This window comes from Larus michahellis, chromosome 7, assembly GCF_964199755.1.
Source record: "Larus michahellis chromosome 7, bLarMic1.1, whole genome shotgun sequence".
NCBI lineage: Eukaryota > Metazoa > Chordata > Aves > Charadriiformes > Laridae > Larus > Larus michahellis.
Genome location: NC_133902.1, coordinates 7,928,930 through 7,945,753, shown reverse-complemented (window position 1 = coordinate 7,945,753; position 16,824 = coordinate 7,928,930). Strand labels below are relative to the sequence as shown.

The following is a 16,824-nucleotide window of genomic DNA, read 5'->3' as shown; positions in this document are numbered from 1 at the left end:
GCTAACATCATTGTTTTTATTTTCAAACAGAGGGAATTTCCAAAGTTCTTCACGTTCCGTGCCCGGGATAAGGTAAGTTGCATATTCTTAATACTTTTCTCTAAGTGTTGGCTTTATCCTTCTTTCACGTAGCTGTTTCTTGCCAGTCTAAGGGGGTGGGGGCTACATCAGCCCAGCTTCACCGCCTGGTGAAGGTTATTTTCTCCTCTCTCGCTAGGCCAGTTGTCCGCACACGCAGCAACTGATGACAGTAACAATGATGAGTCTCTGATAGCTGGGGATAAAAATTCATGCATCTGGAAGTCTGACCTAAAGCTTCTGTTTTTGCGGATTTTAGTCACAGTGTAACAAGGGAGCATTGGAAGCAGTACAACGATTCAACACCAAACTTTTTGGTTTCTGTGAAAAAGATGGTTTGGGGGGCGTGAGGTTAGAACTTGCTGTCTTGCAGTTTGTCTTCTGCTCTCAGCAGTATTTCAGCAATTTCAGTGCATCTCTTAGTGCTAGTGACTGCATCAGATGGAAAATTCGGGGTTGGATTCATTTGAATTTTTAGCTTTTTAATGCAATATGAAATTTCATAATGGGTATTGTCTAGTTCTTCCCATCCTCGGTGTTTCAGCTTCTTAACCCCACCTCCTCTCTTACACCCTTTTCTACCTGTGCGATGCCGGGTGCCTCCAGTTTGAGGAAGATAGGATCTACCGTCATCTGGAGCCAGCTCTGGCTTTTCAGCTAGAGTTGAATCGAATGCGGAACTTTGATCTCACTGCCATTCCGTGTGCTAATCACAAAATGCATCTGTACCTGGGAGCAGCTAAAGTTGAAGTGGGAACAGAAGTGACAGACTACAGGTTCTTCGTGAGGGCTATTATAAGGCACTCAGATCTGGTTACCAAGGTAAGTTTTGTCACCCGTGCAAGCTCTCTTTCCAAGACAGTGTATGAAACGCTGTAAGTCATTCTAGGGACCTGCAAGCAAATGTATTACCTGTGTAGAGTACTGTACGTGTGCGCTACGCCCAACACTCTCTGCTGGTGTTGGCTCTGCAGAAGCGTGTTTTCAAAGACCTGGTGCTTCAGGGAGATTTTGTTGTGGCCTAAGTGGAGCAGAAATCCTTGCATTTTGAAGCAATAGTTGTTTCTCTGTGTAATGGTTTGCCCTGTCTAGTTTTGGATTTATGCGGACCTAAACGAGGGCACAAGTCAGCTGGTTGTGTGAATCCAGGCAGTGGGAGTACTGGCTCTGGGACTGGGACAGATGTGTTTCAGGGTTGCACATCCTGCTGAAACTAATCTGTCCTTCTGTAGTTTTTCAAACGCTGTGTTTTTTGAGTAGAAAGTAAATTATTTGTTGATAATATCTGGCAGGAAGCCTCCTTTGAGTATCTGCAAAATGAGGGAGAGCGATTGCTTTTGGAAGCCATGGATGAGTTGGAGGTGGCATTTAACAATACCAACGTGCGCACTGACTGCAATCACATCTTCTTAAATTTCGTGCCTACTGTCATTATGGACCCATCTAAGGTATGGCCTTTTCTCCAGCTCTGAAGTGTTTTTTTTCCTTGGGCTTGACTCACCAGAATTAAATGGTCTTTTATTGTCTTTTTATGCTATGTAAGTGCAGCTATTGATTGGGTACATTTTAATACCATTTGGTGATTGACATGCAGTTTCTACCAGCCATTTTATAACAGAAAGCACAAGAAATTGGGGACCGATATTAGAAGTGGTAACGTGATGGTCAGTTTAGTTGCTGTATAAATATTGGAGTTTTGCTTTTCAGTAAAGAAAGTGGAGTCACGTAACTAATGGACAGCTCTAACTAAGGATTGCTGGTTGAGCTGCTAAACCAACTTCTCTCAAAAGCAGAGAGAATACTTTTTATTTTAGCTAGTTAGGGCAAGCATTAGGAACCTGTTTGTCAGTGAGGAAGGAAGAAAGCTTTGTTTTTTCTTCCAATCTATGAATAAATATTAAATGTAAGATTTCAGAAGTAGCAGAGCTCATATTTTTAGTGGAGTAACGCTGTCCTTCAGGCAATGCAGCTCACTTCCTCTGTGCAAACTAAGGAACAGTTTAATTTCAAATACAAAACATATTGTTAATAAACTTATTTTTTCATTGTCTGTTTGAGATAAACAATTTTAATAAGGAAATATCTTTAAATGCTTTTCTGCTTCTTACAAAAGTCCAGATTCTGTCCAAATAAAACGTGAGACAAATAATGAGCTTGAAAAGAATTAGTAAGTACATTTAGCTACAAAAAGAAATGCTTCATTTTCATTCTCTGATACACAAGCACAGAGATCAACATTAAGCTTTGTAGATGCATAAATGAAAGTGTTTAGGCATAAAGCATGTTTCTGGTTAGCAGAACCACCACAAAGAAAGTCCCAAATAAACTGTAAAGGCTGCATTTAGTTGGAAATCAACATTCTGTTCATGGTTACCAAAAGATGAGAGCTGACCTTTCCTTATGAGAATAACTGAAAGTTTAAAAAGATGAATTGGTTATCAAAATAACTGTCTCCTGCTTGCTGACTTTTAAATAATGATTAAAAATTGGTGGCTTAAATCGCTTTTGAATAAATCTTCTCTCTCAGCACATCCAAAATCTTTAGTTCCCAGGAAGTTCAGAAGGAGCTGCAGCCCCTGGAAGTTAGTCTGGCCTCAAATGCGTACCGTGACTTTTCCCTGAGCTGTTGTGGAAAAGAGACTTTTTACTTTTTGAAAGAATGTTAAAAACAGCCTATAAATTACCTTCTTTTAATATGCACTATTTGCCAACAGTAGTATATTATAAAGTTTAATAGAACACCAGAAGGCCGAGCTCCAAGTAGTAATTGCTTTGTTGATTTAAAGCTCCGTGCCGCATGTGTGGTGAAACATGATTATCGTGCATATAAGTGCTACATAACTGTTCGTCAAGGATTTCACCTCCCTGCATTTCGCAGTTCTTAGCTGTGAGCTGTGCCTGCAGGAAGGCAGGTAAATGAAGGGGAAACTGGGCACGCTGTGCTTGGCTGGGGTGGGATGTGCTGGGAGGAAAAGGGGATGTGAATCCAGTGCAGTCCTTCAACCTCAGGAGCCCTCAGGTTGGGTTCAGTTCCTGCTTGTCTCAAGGCTTCTTAGGAGAATGGTTGGGCCACCGAGGTCCCAAACAGCACTGGGCACGTGCTGCTATGTGGTGCTGCCATCTCTCCTCTGCTGTGATCTTCCCCCTGCACACTGGGGTGCCCCTATGAGCACGACCTTACAGCAGGGGGATGGAGGAGTGACAAAGCCGTGGATGTGTCCAGAAAGGTGAGAGAAATTCTTCTGTGTTTTCAGATTGAAGAATCTGTGCGGAGCATGGTGATGCGCTACGGGAGTCGCCTGTGGAAGCTCCGAGTCCTCCAAGCCGAGCTGAAGATCAACATTCGGTTAACACCAACTGGGAAGGCAATTCCCATTCGTCTCTTCTTGACCAACGAGTCGGGCTACTACTTGGACATCAGCCTCTACAAAGAAGTGACGGACTCCAGAACAGGACAGGTACGGTTCCATATGACTCCATGGTTTGATGAGCACATTATTTTGGGGGAAAACATTCTACCTGATTAAACTCTTCTGGGGTTTGCAGTGTTTTCAGGTAATATTAAATTGCCATTCAACTTTGCCAAAGGAAGAAGAATGTATCATTGTAAGATAATCTTGCTATAGGCACATAGGTTTGCAAAATGTAACCAGTTATGTGGAAGTGAGCATCTTATAATTGTTTTGTATATACCTTCCGTCATTTATACATCTGTTTTCCTCTGTGTCAGAGTGCTCAAAAAGTAATACAGAAGTAATCACTGTTGGTGCTCGTCCCGTAGGTCATAATAAAAAATGTTATTAATTATATGTTTCCCTGAGTAGATGGAGAAAATCTGTGAACTTGTCTTTTACATTCTAAAGATATAGGAAATGACCTGGGTAGGACGATATAAAATTATTGAAGGTGCTTTTATATCATTTTTATGAAGCATAATGGGCTCTTTTGTAATGTGGCTATTCTGGTATTTCTTCTTTTCATGGCATAGGAATAACGTGGTTAACTGAAATACCTACATATGCTAAAATACATGGAGCGTAGGATGCATGAAAAGTATTTAAATACAGAAATGTTTACATCTCCCTCTGTAATAATCTCTCTGCCATGCAGTAGTAGCAGCAGAATAAATCACTTGGGCACCGTTAATGTTGAACACGAAGTGCTGAGTCACCTTTTCTCTCCCTCTTCTCCATTTACATTTTTCCAGCAAGCTGCCTGCCCGTACGCTCTGGCCGGTTCTGGAGATGCTAGAACAGATAGTGTCGGTGTGTTTTACCTCATTTCTGCCGTTGAGTGGAGATGAGGAAAGAAAAGGACATTTTAATAATCTCCAGCAGCTGAGCTTAACGCTTGGGTTTTGTTAGTCATTTATGAAGGTCACCTTTCCTCTTAAACTCCGTCTCTGATGAGCTTTATGATTTTAAGGCCAGGAGAATGCTTGTGTGTGTACAGCTTGTAGCAACTTCTCCAATATTTGATTTTTTTAATTTGACCACATATACACACCGATATTAAATCAGTTCTACTAAAAAATTGTACTGATAGGAATTAGTTCAATTAACTCTTTGAGTAGTTGGGAGGAAGGTTTGTCTTAAAAAAATAATACTTTCAAACTTTGTAAGAAACTTCGGTAAATCTTCCCCCTCATGACGGAGATTCATAGGATGGGTTCAGATCTGTGGTTTTTTTCCTGTGTTTTCAGAGGGTTATTTTAAACTTAGAGAGTTCTTTTAAAAGAATTCAAACATTAGTGATGTACCAGGTTCTGGGCGCTTTTGTGACTTCTGAAGAAAAGAAAAATAGATTCATCGTGAGCGAATGACCCCGATCTCTTGTGTGGCAGTTCCTGTGGTAATGAGTGGCAATGCTCAGTACAGACTTCCCGGTTCCCACAGAGCTGCTCTGAAGCTTTCCAGAGATTTAAGGAGAATTGGGCCCCAAGTGCAGTAACAGATCCTAACACAGGCGCTGCCACAAGTGCTTGTTACCCTGAATAAACACTTCTCCCATTGAAGAAACCACTTCACAAAGCAACGTTTGTGTAGACTGAAGAGACCATGGACTTTTTATAATCTAAAAACTAAAACAGGCTTTACTTACTGAATTTTATCTTTAGTGGAATTCTTCAATTAAATCACCTTCAATTAGAAAAAGGTCTGCAGTTTGTAACAGCAGAGCTGATCGTTGTTCTGTTAAAAACAGCCTACTCGTGTTGCTTCTGTCAGGCGTGTTTCTGTTGAGCAGCATTTGTGCGGTGTTGTCCCAGTTAAGCAGTGCTCCGCATGTTTCTTAGTCGAAATAGGTTTCCTTCTGAGTCCTGGCTGAGTGGAATATATAGTGCCATGAAGCATGGCAGCTGATAATTCATGGTGCTACTCTGGGAAAATCTTTTAAACTTATAATATCAAAACTTCAAGCCAAATGACATATGCAAGTCTTGACCTAGCTTCCATGATCAGTCAGTGGAGATACGGATACCGTGCTGCTCGACTCCATAAATAACAGAGTTCTCCTCTCTGCTCCCAGCTATCACAATCCATCGGCGGAGATACGGTGTCAGGGGAAATAGTGGTGAATGTGAAGCCATCTAAGTCACAGGCGTTTTTCTGTGGGGATGTGGCTCTGTTCACTTTGCTTTCTGCTGTGAGACAGTAATAAGTCAGTGATACTCGGATCCGTGCAGTAATGGTCCAGCCCTGTCTCCAAAGGGCAGTAATGCATGATGGAGCACGGTGTTACGGGATATGGAACATTAACATATTTGTAGAGAACAGAAACAAGCCGGATCAGTCCGGAATAGCCGGATGATTTTTGGTAAAATCGGGATGAGATAGGTGTATGGAATGAGTGGATTAAACTGTAATTGGTCGTGTTTTGTGCTGCAGATCATGTTCCAGGCATATGGGGATAAACAGGGACCACTTCATGGGATGCTGATCAATACCCCGTACGTGACCAAAGACCTGCTTCAGTCCAAGAGATTCCAGGCGCAGTCTTTGGGGACATCCTATGTCTATGACATTCCTGAGATGTTTCGGCAGGTAAGTGTTCTTGAGGCCTGGTGGGTTGTTGTAAACTTCCGTACCTGCAAAGCACGTCTATCAGTTGCCAGCCTTGCTTGTCAGGGAAACATGTGACCTGAAGTGGCTAACAGTGGTCCCCCAGGGTCTGTACAGCTATGGATTGTGTCTTCCTTGAAAGAAATTAGGGCTCTTGATACACTGCTGCTGTAGTTGCGTTAATACGTCAAATAGTAGAAGCTGAAATGGAAACCGTCTTGTGTTTCTTGTTTATGTTCCTTTGTTTTCCCACTCCGTTATCCAGCCTTCCTAGAGGGCTAGACAGTGCAGGGGTGATAGTCCTAGTACAGGACTCCTACATCATTAAATGTGTTAATGAGTTGCAGAATTGATTGTGTGTCTAATTTGCTGGGTTCTATCCTGAATCAGGTAATTTGAATTATACCACTTTGAGTGAAACCGTATTTCACAGTTTAAATTCCAAAGCGATATCCACTGAGTATTGCCAGTCAAACTGGGAGGGATATTTCAGGGTGTTCTGTCTTGAATATTAAGTCACGGTGGATTGAATAAAAATATTTGCAGATGACTTTCTCAACAAGAATTTATCTTTTCATGCTCTAGTCTTTGATTAAACTCTGGGACTCTATGAATGAACATGCATTCCTGCCATCACCGCCGCTGCCTTCCGACATACTAACGTACACCGAATTGGTGTTGGATGATCAGGGCCAGCTCGTGCACATGAACAGGCTGCCGGGAGGAAATGAGGTAAGTTGCACTTTCTTTAACGCTACTTTTCTTTCCATGTCCTGCACTACATTGTGTTTTGGACTAGGTTTGACAATTGTAATGAAAATTTACCAGCCAGGCACAAAATCTATTCATTCAGTCTTTCACAGATGAAATCTCGCTCTTGAAAATGAGATTTTTGTTTCATTAAAAATTAATACCTTCCATACAATGGGTATTTTAACCTCCATAGTAAATGATGATTCCATTTCATACCTGTGCCTATGCTGTTTTTCCTTCATAATTAAAAAGTGGATATTCCAGGTAACTGGGGTTTGTATTTGAGCAAAATATGTTTTACAAGACTAAATAGAAATGTTTTCATTTGCTTAAAAAATGAAAACCCAATTTTATGCTTTCCATTTAAATACTCGCCGTGCAGTGTTTGTGTAGCGCACTGGCAAGGTGTGTGCAACATCCCCCTCTAGTGAACGATTTGCCTGAGACTAAGAACCTGCTGATGCTGCTGGGATAATAGAGTTACTCCTCCAGCTGGAGCAGGAGGCGGCTGGGCTGGCGTGGTGGGCTTTTGCTGCTCTGCCATTCCGTTAGCAAGCCAAAGATTGCAGCATCGAAATGACTAGAGAATAAAGCTAACTAGTAGAAGATGTGTTTATTTTTTTTTAGCGAGGCTAAGTGGGATTCAGTAAGTGAATGTTCCTACGGTAATTTAAATTTGAACAGTTCTAAGTGGTGGTATTGTTTATTTTTTTTTTTCCTGGCATCATTGAACTAGCACCGTCCTTTTACTAGATATGTAACTTAAAATTTGCAAAAGCTCTGTTCAAAAACATCAAGTATAATGATGAGAGGAAATAGGGGTTTTCATCACTGTTTACGGCATGTGTCTTGTCAGGGGAAGGTTTTGAATATGATGTTTTCAAATTGAACCTAATCAGCAAATGGTGACTATGGGAGCACTATGTCCTTGTCTTTTGCTGGCCTATAGGAGAAATGTTTTAACTAGTATAATTAAAGCTGAAATGAGCTATTCCCTGCATTCTTAGTTAAAGCTGCGGCTGCGGTGCTGTGAAGGCTTATGCCATCATCTTTCTCTCTTTCTCTGCTCTCATTCAGCGTTTGAGTGGATGGTGGCTGGGGAAATAGCAAAGTCCCTCAGGGACGTAGCTCTGTTCTTGCTGAAATTACAAGCACAGAGCTGCCTGGGCATGAACATGCAGTGTTTACTCTGCCAGTATGAATACAAATAGTCTTATTATAAGAGATTCTGTACCCAAAGACCACCAAAAAGAAAATTAGGAGGTTTTTTTAACCCTTGGTAGACTTTGTTGTGCTCAATCTGAAAAGAAATTACACGGCTGTTGTGGTGTGCAGTGTTGTTACCTAACGCACAGGTTCAGGCCTTGTCGCTGTGGCTGTTATGCCGAGGGGTTGTGTCACTGGAGAGTGAGGGAAACAAGGGGAAAATATGTTTTTTCCCCCCGTTTTTCAGTCTGGCTGCTGAAGATTGCTTCTTGTGGAAACAGATGGCAGACTCTAACCTGCCTTTTAACGAGCTCCCAAAAACGAGGTGAGGAGATGAAACCCCAGCCCAGGGTCCGTGTCTCGGGCAGCCCAGCGTGTGGTGGGTGCGAGGAGGTTCTGTGTCTCCCCGGAGAGGCGCGTGGCTGGGAGCACCCAGCCGACAGCCTGGCTTTGCCACGCATGTTCCCTGTGCGGCTGGAATGAGGTTTGAGGCTCTGGTATTGAATTCCGTTAGCAATAGCCACCGCAGACAATAGCGCTCATTCACAGGTGAGAGCGGGCAATCTGAGGAAGAGGTGCCAGCAGCAGTCTGAAGGACAGGTGACATTCAGGAGGTGACGCGCTGCCGAGCAGATTCATTCCTCCGCGCTGCGCTTCCTTTATCTGGATGAGCTGACTTTAGGCTTTTATGGTTTAATTCCGTTCAGCTGAGGAAACAAATTTTCACAAACGCGTACCCAAGTTTCTCTTTCCAAAGCAGATGGCTGCAGGGGTGGAGAAGGACGAGACAGAATGCTAGATAAATTCAGAACATAAGCCTTCTCTTTGTTAAGGCTGTAAGTGGATCCATTCTGCTTTTTTTTTTTTTTTTTTTTTGAGAATCAGTCTGCATAGCATCTGGGCAGAGAAATACAGCATCTTATCTGCCAGGAAGCAAAGATCCTGCGGGTAATCCATCTATGTGGCAGTAGCTGGTAGCATTGCGTAGGAAGAGGAGCCATGCCACAAGGAGCAGGAGAAATATTAATTGGTTCAGCCCTTCTTCCGTATGGTACAATGGTGACCCCTTCCCAAAAGATGGCACATTTCATTGGCTCTCTAAACTTGCCTGAATTTGTTAAGGAAGAGTTCTGTCCTCAGATAGATGTATTTGACTTCAAAATGCCAGAAGCCCATGCACTCTGAAAATCACGTTAAAGGGGAGGTGATCCCTAAAGAAACGAGTACAGAGGGGAAGTTGAGGTTCCCCTTAGTGAAAGTTCTCACTGCTTCACTTCGTTCATATCTTAGTAAGATAGGACTGCTTTGCGGTGTTATGAGGATAATTTAGACAAATATCTTTGAAGAGTCTTTGACTTTGTACTTGCTAAATAAGTGCTGGCTGTTCTGTTGTACAGCTTTCCCCCAGTTTTGGTTAGTAAGTCTTGATGGTCAGTGCCAATGGACTCCGTGCCCCCAGGATCCAGAGGCATGAGCTGTTTCCAGTTCAGATCCCAGTGAGGTGGCAGGTGGGAATGCTTGGTAGGAACTTGCTGAGTAAATGGGATTATTATTTATTTATTTATTTATTTATTCCCAGTAGAAGTTGCTGATTTTCTGAATCCAAAGTCTTTTGAGAGATAGTAGTACATCATGTGCTTTTTACTAGAGAGGAAATGTCTGTTGAACGCTGACTGCAGGAAGTACGGCTGCTGTTTAGTGCGTTTAGGTTCCTATTACTGTTCCACTCGGTTTAGATCAGAGACTCAAACCCAGGTATTCCCCCCTGCAAGCGGGTGCCGTACCATCATGGTGTCAGCTGTTCTGAGGCAGGGCCTGTCTGCCCCGTTGGAGCTGTGCTACACCATATGAACAAGTACATTTTCTCTACGTGAAAAGGGGTCAAGACACTCTTCCTCTTAAACCATTCAGCTGAGCCGAGTGCCCTAATTGTTTTAGCTGGCAGGCAAAATTGAGAAACCAGCATAAAATCCAGGAGATTTGTGGTCAGTGTGTTCAGCTGGATGTCAATGACCGAAGCTGCAACGCCGGCTCGGGTATGGGGCAGAGCAGGAGCTCGAAGCTGGGGTTCTCCTGGCCTCGCGGAGTTTGCAAGCAGCGTTCTGGGCTAACCTGGCTAACCTGTCTGTGTTTTCAGGAAAACCTGTGACATGGGAATTCTCAAGAACTTGCACAATACAAGAGGTTTTTCTCCGCTTAGCTTGTGACCACTTCACGTAGCCCACCACCTCATTTGGCAGTAATTATCTCTTTGCTAGTAGTCTCAACAAAGAAGCCAAGGACTTAATGGACCATGAAAATACAACTTGCTATTTATTCCTAGACAGTGCTTGCTCCTTCTGAGCAGCGGATCTCGTGCGTGCCGTGGCCACGCGAGGGAGCTGGCCCTGCCGCTGGCCCTGCCGCCTGCTCTTGCAGCACAGAGGACATGACTAACACAGGGCCTTTTCCCGATCTCTTGCCCACTTGGTGCAGCCAGAGTTCTTTCTGAAGCGCATCTGCTGTTTCTTTGGACTGCAGACAGAATTCTGGATGCTGCCTGGAGCTTTCTGCTAGATGGTTTCTGTTCTGGATCCTTCATGTTAAGCTTGTGAACTGTGCCCTGGTCTCCAGTTACTCTTTCTGGGGGGTTGGGTTCTTTTTTTGGTGTCTCCTCTCTTACTGGTCTGGCTGCTTTGACACCTCTGCTCACGTGTGGGACTGATCTGATAAGCTGTGTCTGCTGCTGTAGGGTTTCAGTAAGCCAACACCCTGCACAGGACTGAATGTGCCACACTAAAAAGTTAAGTAAGTTTGTGGATAATTCTCAGAGGCAGCAGGTAGAGAAGGGAGGTGAAGATAACAGTATTCGCGAGCAGAGTCAAACACCAGTTGATACGTCCCTTCTCATGCTCCTGAGTAAAGACAGAACCAAAACTTCAGGACAAATGGGGTATAATTTAATGTGCAACTGTGAGCATGTGGAGAACAAAGCACCAGAGGTGGATGCTCAGCCTGACTCCAGTCTGACTCTTAAGACAGACACGGACCATTGGAAAGTGCAGAGTTTATATAGATGGAAGGAAAAAAAAGTCCACTTGCATTAGATTACAAGCAACTACATTTTACACTACAGTGTGTTTAAGAAGCAAATTTTAAGTTCATACCACTGCCAGGATGCTTATCTGGATTATACCACAAGAGTTTTAACATTCCTGCTAATTTAATTTTATTTTTTAAAAATAAGTTATTTTAAAAGGCTTATTTTAAAAAATAAGCCTTTTTTTTTTTTTTTTTAGTGGCACAATCTTTGGTGTTTCTGGCTGAGACCTTCATTGGGCATGTGAGGTAGAGGTGTGTGATGGGCGCTTTCTACACTGTTACCAGGAGGGGTGGGTTTGAAAGGATGCAGCCCCTCTGTTTGAGGGTGCGGGAGCAGCTGATGGCTGTCCTCCTTTTGCCCTGGCAGCTCATCTCTGGCCTGCCTGTCACCTAAGCCTCTGATGCCGCTCTGTAGTCATGTGGCTGGGCTAATGTGGGGAAATCTCTGAAATCCAGAGTCAGAAGTTGTGTGAACACAGACAAGTGAGCAGGGCTAGGGGTCAGAAGTATATGAGAACTTCCATAGTGTATAAAAAGGTGTTGCTTGCAGTAGCTCTGCTGAAGACACGACCTGTAATATAGTGACACCTTCTTCAAATGTCCATTGAAGATGGCTTCGTTCTGAAGATTAGCATATTAGCTGAAATCTTAGTGTGAAAAGGTAATTCCTTCAGCCTGTTGGAGAACTCAATATATTACTTGTCATTCTTGCGCTGGGCATTCTGATGTTTTTCTATAGCACTTTATGTATTTTCACTACAATTTACCGTGATCCTCTGGCTCTAGCACTGCACCATCCACTGCTAAGACCCAAATAATCTTCAAGGACACAGAGAAAGTGCGTGTAAGGAGTGCCTGCAGCAACACCCCACGTTACCCTGCATCTCGGTCTCATGCAGCGTCCATGTAAAATGTGTCATTTTCCCTATTGGCACTAGATGTCACAGTTTTTCCTTCTCAGTAGCATGAGGATCAGAAATAATCCATAATCCGGCTGTGAGCTGCAGCGTTGGCAGACACCCTTTCTTGTGCGTGTGGGAAGGTTTGGCCAGGTGAAATTCCGGCTGGGGCTTCCGCAGCTCCCTGGGTTGCCTGGGGCTGAAAGGTGTAGCTAATGAATTTTATACAAGGAAAGCTTAATAGCTGAACTGCATGTTCTGCTTTGTCACCCCATGTTTCTGCATTTTATGACAGGCACGGGGTGTTAAAACATCCGCTGGGCTACTCATGGCGGATGGATAAATACTTGAGAAAAGCAGAGAATGGGTGATGGCAAAGTCGGTGACTGAACACGAAGGTGAAGGCAAACACCTGTGCACCTTCTCCCCCCTGCCCCAGCCCCACCACCGTTTTTCCCAGAGATTACTGTAAAAATACTTGTTTTTCTTTGTGTTTCCCAACCCTTCTTCTTGATGAGTTTTGCGAACAATTGTGACCTGAAGGCTCTTCTGGCAGTAGGAATGGGTTTAAATAACAGGGAAGCTGGACAACTATTTATGCCGCACAGCAAGTGGTGTCTCCTCATCTGAAATACTTGTGATGCAATTTCAGAAGGTGATCCTCTGTTGGCAGAATAATTTTATCCCCCATCTTTGGGGTGCTCGGAGGTCACCATGAGATGTGGGGGTAGGAATCAGGACAGAGTACGTTTTTGTCATGGACTAGAGGGTGTTATTTTTAGTAGAAGGTGGAATGTGGTATAAATTAAGCGGAATATTACATAAATTAAAAGAGGGTTCCCCTAGCATCATGGAAAGCTAATTTTTTTTCTCACTTATATGCCTAGATAACTTAATGTAACTTTACGAGTAGCAAGTATGTGCATGGGAGGACTGGACTGGTGTGGGGGCTCTTCTGAACTCTAGAGTTGGGAAGGGTGAATGTCACAGCGCATATGGAGCAGCTCCTTAGCTGAACAGTGCTTGTATGGTTAAGCAGGAGTACTCTCTAATACCTTCAGTTGTTTGAAGGGTTAATGTTCGTGCAGATCAGTATCTCCAATCGCAGTATCTCCCATGGCCTGATTTTTGAAAAGGTACTTGTATGCTATGGCAATACTACAACTTCAAGATTTGAAAAGGCTTTCCTTGCAAAACCAGAGGGCATGAGCCTCTAACATATACCTTTGAGTTAGAATTTATTATAATTATTTAAAAGATGAATTTTTGGAAGGTTATAAGTAAATTTTATATATATATTTTTTTAATTTTCCATAAACAGAGATGACTGTTGAATTTCATAATGCTGTCAAACAAATACAAAATTTTAATTTGGTTACCTTTCCTGTAATTCTGACTTTTATCAAATTTAAAGCACACGTCTAGTAAGTGTGATATTTGTTAAAGCTTTACAAAAGTTAAATTCTTGGGCAGGAAATAACCCCACACATCACAGGTGAGGCTCTCGGAGGATGCTGAAAGCAGTGACCACTCAAGTCATGTCTTATTCAAAGAGCAACTGGAGCTCCAAATTTCTTGAAGGGTTTTAAAATCCTCAAATGCAAGAATTACTAGACCAGAGATATAAGTGGTGGCACAAAGATTTTTATTCTGTATTTTGATGTATATATTTCAACACGTGCGTATGGATTCTGTAGACAAGAAAGTTCTTGCCTACAAGAAAGCTCCTAATAAAGATTATCTGTCACTGTCTGTAATTTATCTGTCTGTAACTTCACCAGATGCAAACTATTTCAGCTGAAGTTTTCAAGCTTTACACTTTGCCGAGGGACTTCTCCCTGTTTATTGTTTAGTTTGGAAAGCTTCATCAAAAATGCTGCTGTTTTGGTGAAAAATCTGGCAGTGTTGCTCACAGTTGGTTTTGTGGGCTTGGAGCAGAAACTTGAATTTGATAGAGAATTTGGTTTGGGTTCAGCACGATGCCTTTCGCTATCCCCAAGAGACACTGTACAAGCTTCATATCTTGCAACGCACGTGTGTGTGCCGTAAAAACTACTTTTGCACTGTTTTAATGGGGTTTTTTGAGCTTGGTGGTGCTCTGCGTGTCCGTCCGCTTTCACTGAACATCAGCCAGCCTTTTGCTGGTTTGCTTCCTGGCTTGCCACCCACGTGCCTTTCGGTCTAGTGCGAGGAACCAAGGCAGGATGAATTCATGTCTCCTTCAGCCCACTGACAACCCGCCTCTCAGTCCCTGTCCTGCACGATGCCTTTTTCTGAGCAAGCCTTTGCCGCGTCTCCTCCTGGAACCGTTTCTTCCCATCTCATCCACTTGGCTGCCTGCTGTTGAGAAGAGCCATGCCAACGGGTGCTTGGCCGTGCTGCCTGTGACCACTGCTTTGATCGCTAAATGACAGCTTTTTCAGAGCCAAGAAGAGAATGGAGGAATCCTGGGTTTTGGCACTCCACCCTTGTCAAGGCATTGAGTCTGAATGCCTCTAGCAAACCACGTGCATCGTGCCCTTTTTCTGGGAGTTGGTTCATGGTGAAGATAAAAATTTTACAGCTTTTGGTCAGTGCAGAGAATCTGTCATTTAGATCTGAAGTTCAGGACATCAGATGGGAATGATGAAATAGCAAAGTTGCAAGTAAAATTTCTGGGGATGTCTTTGTTCCCTTCATAAAACACACCTTGTCCTCCACGGCTACGCAGCAGAGTGGTCCAGCATCCTGGGGTCAGTGGGCACTGGTTTCCCTCCAGAATAGACGAGGTTGTGAAAGGGGAATAAAGCACGTGTTCCTTGACTTAAGTGTCAGAACATGCACAGCGGGGGAGAAATGTGCTTTCATTAATGTTCAGCTTCGGCATTTCCAGTGCTCACATGCAAGACTGCTAAAACTGTTGCATTTCCTTTCTTATTATAACTTTTGTATGTAATAAATGCTGACATACAAATGTATTCAAATCATATATATATTTTTTTTTTTTTTACATATAAAACTTACATATGATATAGATGCAAAAGGATAGGAACAAGGCAAAATTGTTGTCAGGGTTCTGTAAGTTCAGTTGTCCTACTTTGAGACCCATATTCAGGTTTCCAAATTTGGAAAAACTGGAAATAAACAAATAAAATGAAACATGGCATAAAGTACCCAGGCTCAAGCATCATCCTTGTTGTGAGAGGAGTAGAATGAACCAACACAATTGGCATGACTCAGGCATAGAGGCTGTCAGATAATAAGCTGTTCTCGGTTACGTCGGATTTTCTGTCAGCTACGCTTCTCCAGAGACCGAATTACAGAGACCGAAAAGCCCCCTCTGCCCGAACACCAGCCCCAGCTTGCGTTGGCTCCCCTTCCTTCGGAGGCTGCGCTGCGTTCCGGAGGGAGACTGGGATCCATTTCTTCCCCATTCCCCTTGGTGTCTGTTGTCAACAGCTCCGGCTGCCACCAGCAGTCAATTTGTAACTGCATCAGTGTGTGTATTACTGTTCACATCGATAGCGCAATTAATGTTGAAGTCAATTTTGGTGTTAATTTTAGGCCATGATTAGTGTTGACACTGTGTGTCAAACTAATGGCATTTATGAGCACCATGAAAACGAACGTTAGTTAATATCATGTTTTTACTATCTGTTAACGGTTACATTAAGCCAAAGATCTAGTGGGAGAAGGTGTGTATAAAATTATATATATAAAACTTGTGTGTAATATATGTGTGTCATGCAATTCTGCATTGCTGCTGCTATTCAGGGAGCAAATGACATCTGAGCACTGAATCCTAATCACAGTTCGGAACATCAGAAATAATGATCACTTCTGATCGGAGGTTGTGAATAATTCATCTGGTTTGATTTTCACGTTCTGTCCAGTGATACTTTTCAAACCAAATGTGTTCCTACAGGAGAATAATGGTCCCACTTCTTATGGAAATACTGTGGCACAAATCATTTTGCCAACATAAAAACAGTTAAATAAGACGGTTCCTGCTTTTATTTTTTTCCTCCCTCTCTCCTTCATTCCCGAGTGTGCTGGGAATAGAGCTGTGGCAGGAGAAGCCCTCCCAAACTCCACTGGCTCTTCCGAAGAGCCCGCGTTGACGCCACTGCCGCTTACCATCACCCATTATTGTTCTGACAGTGCTCTTAGGTGATTAGCTCAGCCTGTCTAATTAACCTGTGAACTCTCCATTTTTTTGGCATGCTGCCGTTAACTTAAAAATCTCTTTTTTTTTTTTTTTTCTCCTGAAATAGAAAGCTATCCTCCACTGCCCATAAATTTAAACAGAATCTACATTGTTCATAGCAAAAAATTCCTGAGCTGTGCCCTGTGATTTTTATTGGCCTGGATAAATGGCACAAAACACACTATGTATTGGGGAGGCGAAGGCACACAAGTTAATAAAGTGGTGCACTTTAATTTTTCTTTTCTTAAACTGCATATGTTTGCTCCATATTTATCATCTATAAACTGTTTTCAGGAGTTTGTGTTTACTGTGCCCTGGCTAGATAGTTTTTCCTATTCTACTAGTGAGCGTTAACAAAAGGGATTTTATTTATGTAGAGGATACACGATCTCGGGTTAGGGAACTATTCCAAGACGTCTGTTACAATCTGATTTTCCTAAATAGGAAATGCTTTTAATTTGCCTATTTTCTGTACTGTCAGAAATCACCAAGCTGATGAAAGAGGGAAATCTCTCACATCTTGCTAGGTGAGAGACAGACGGTGGGACCGGTCCTGAAGCCT

General features: G+C 42.8%; 1 protein-coding gene across 1 annotated transcript in view; it reads left to right on the top strand.

The window, feature by feature from the left end:
• Positions 1 to 16,824, top strand: part of ACACA (acetyl-CoA carboxylase alpha) — a 132,338-nt gene that overhangs the window by 63,339 nt on the left and 52,175 nt on the right. Inside the window, 6 exon segments of the mRNA XM_074596010.1 lie at positions 31 to 72; positions 685 to 900; positions 1,371 to 1,526; positions 3,333 to 3,536; positions 5,964 to 6,119; positions 6,723 to 6,869. Of these exon segments, the coding sequence (XP_074452111.1) occupies positions 31 to 72; positions 685 to 900; positions 1,371 to 1,526; positions 3,333 to 3,536; positions 5,964 to 6,119; positions 6,723 to 6,869 (921 nt within the window).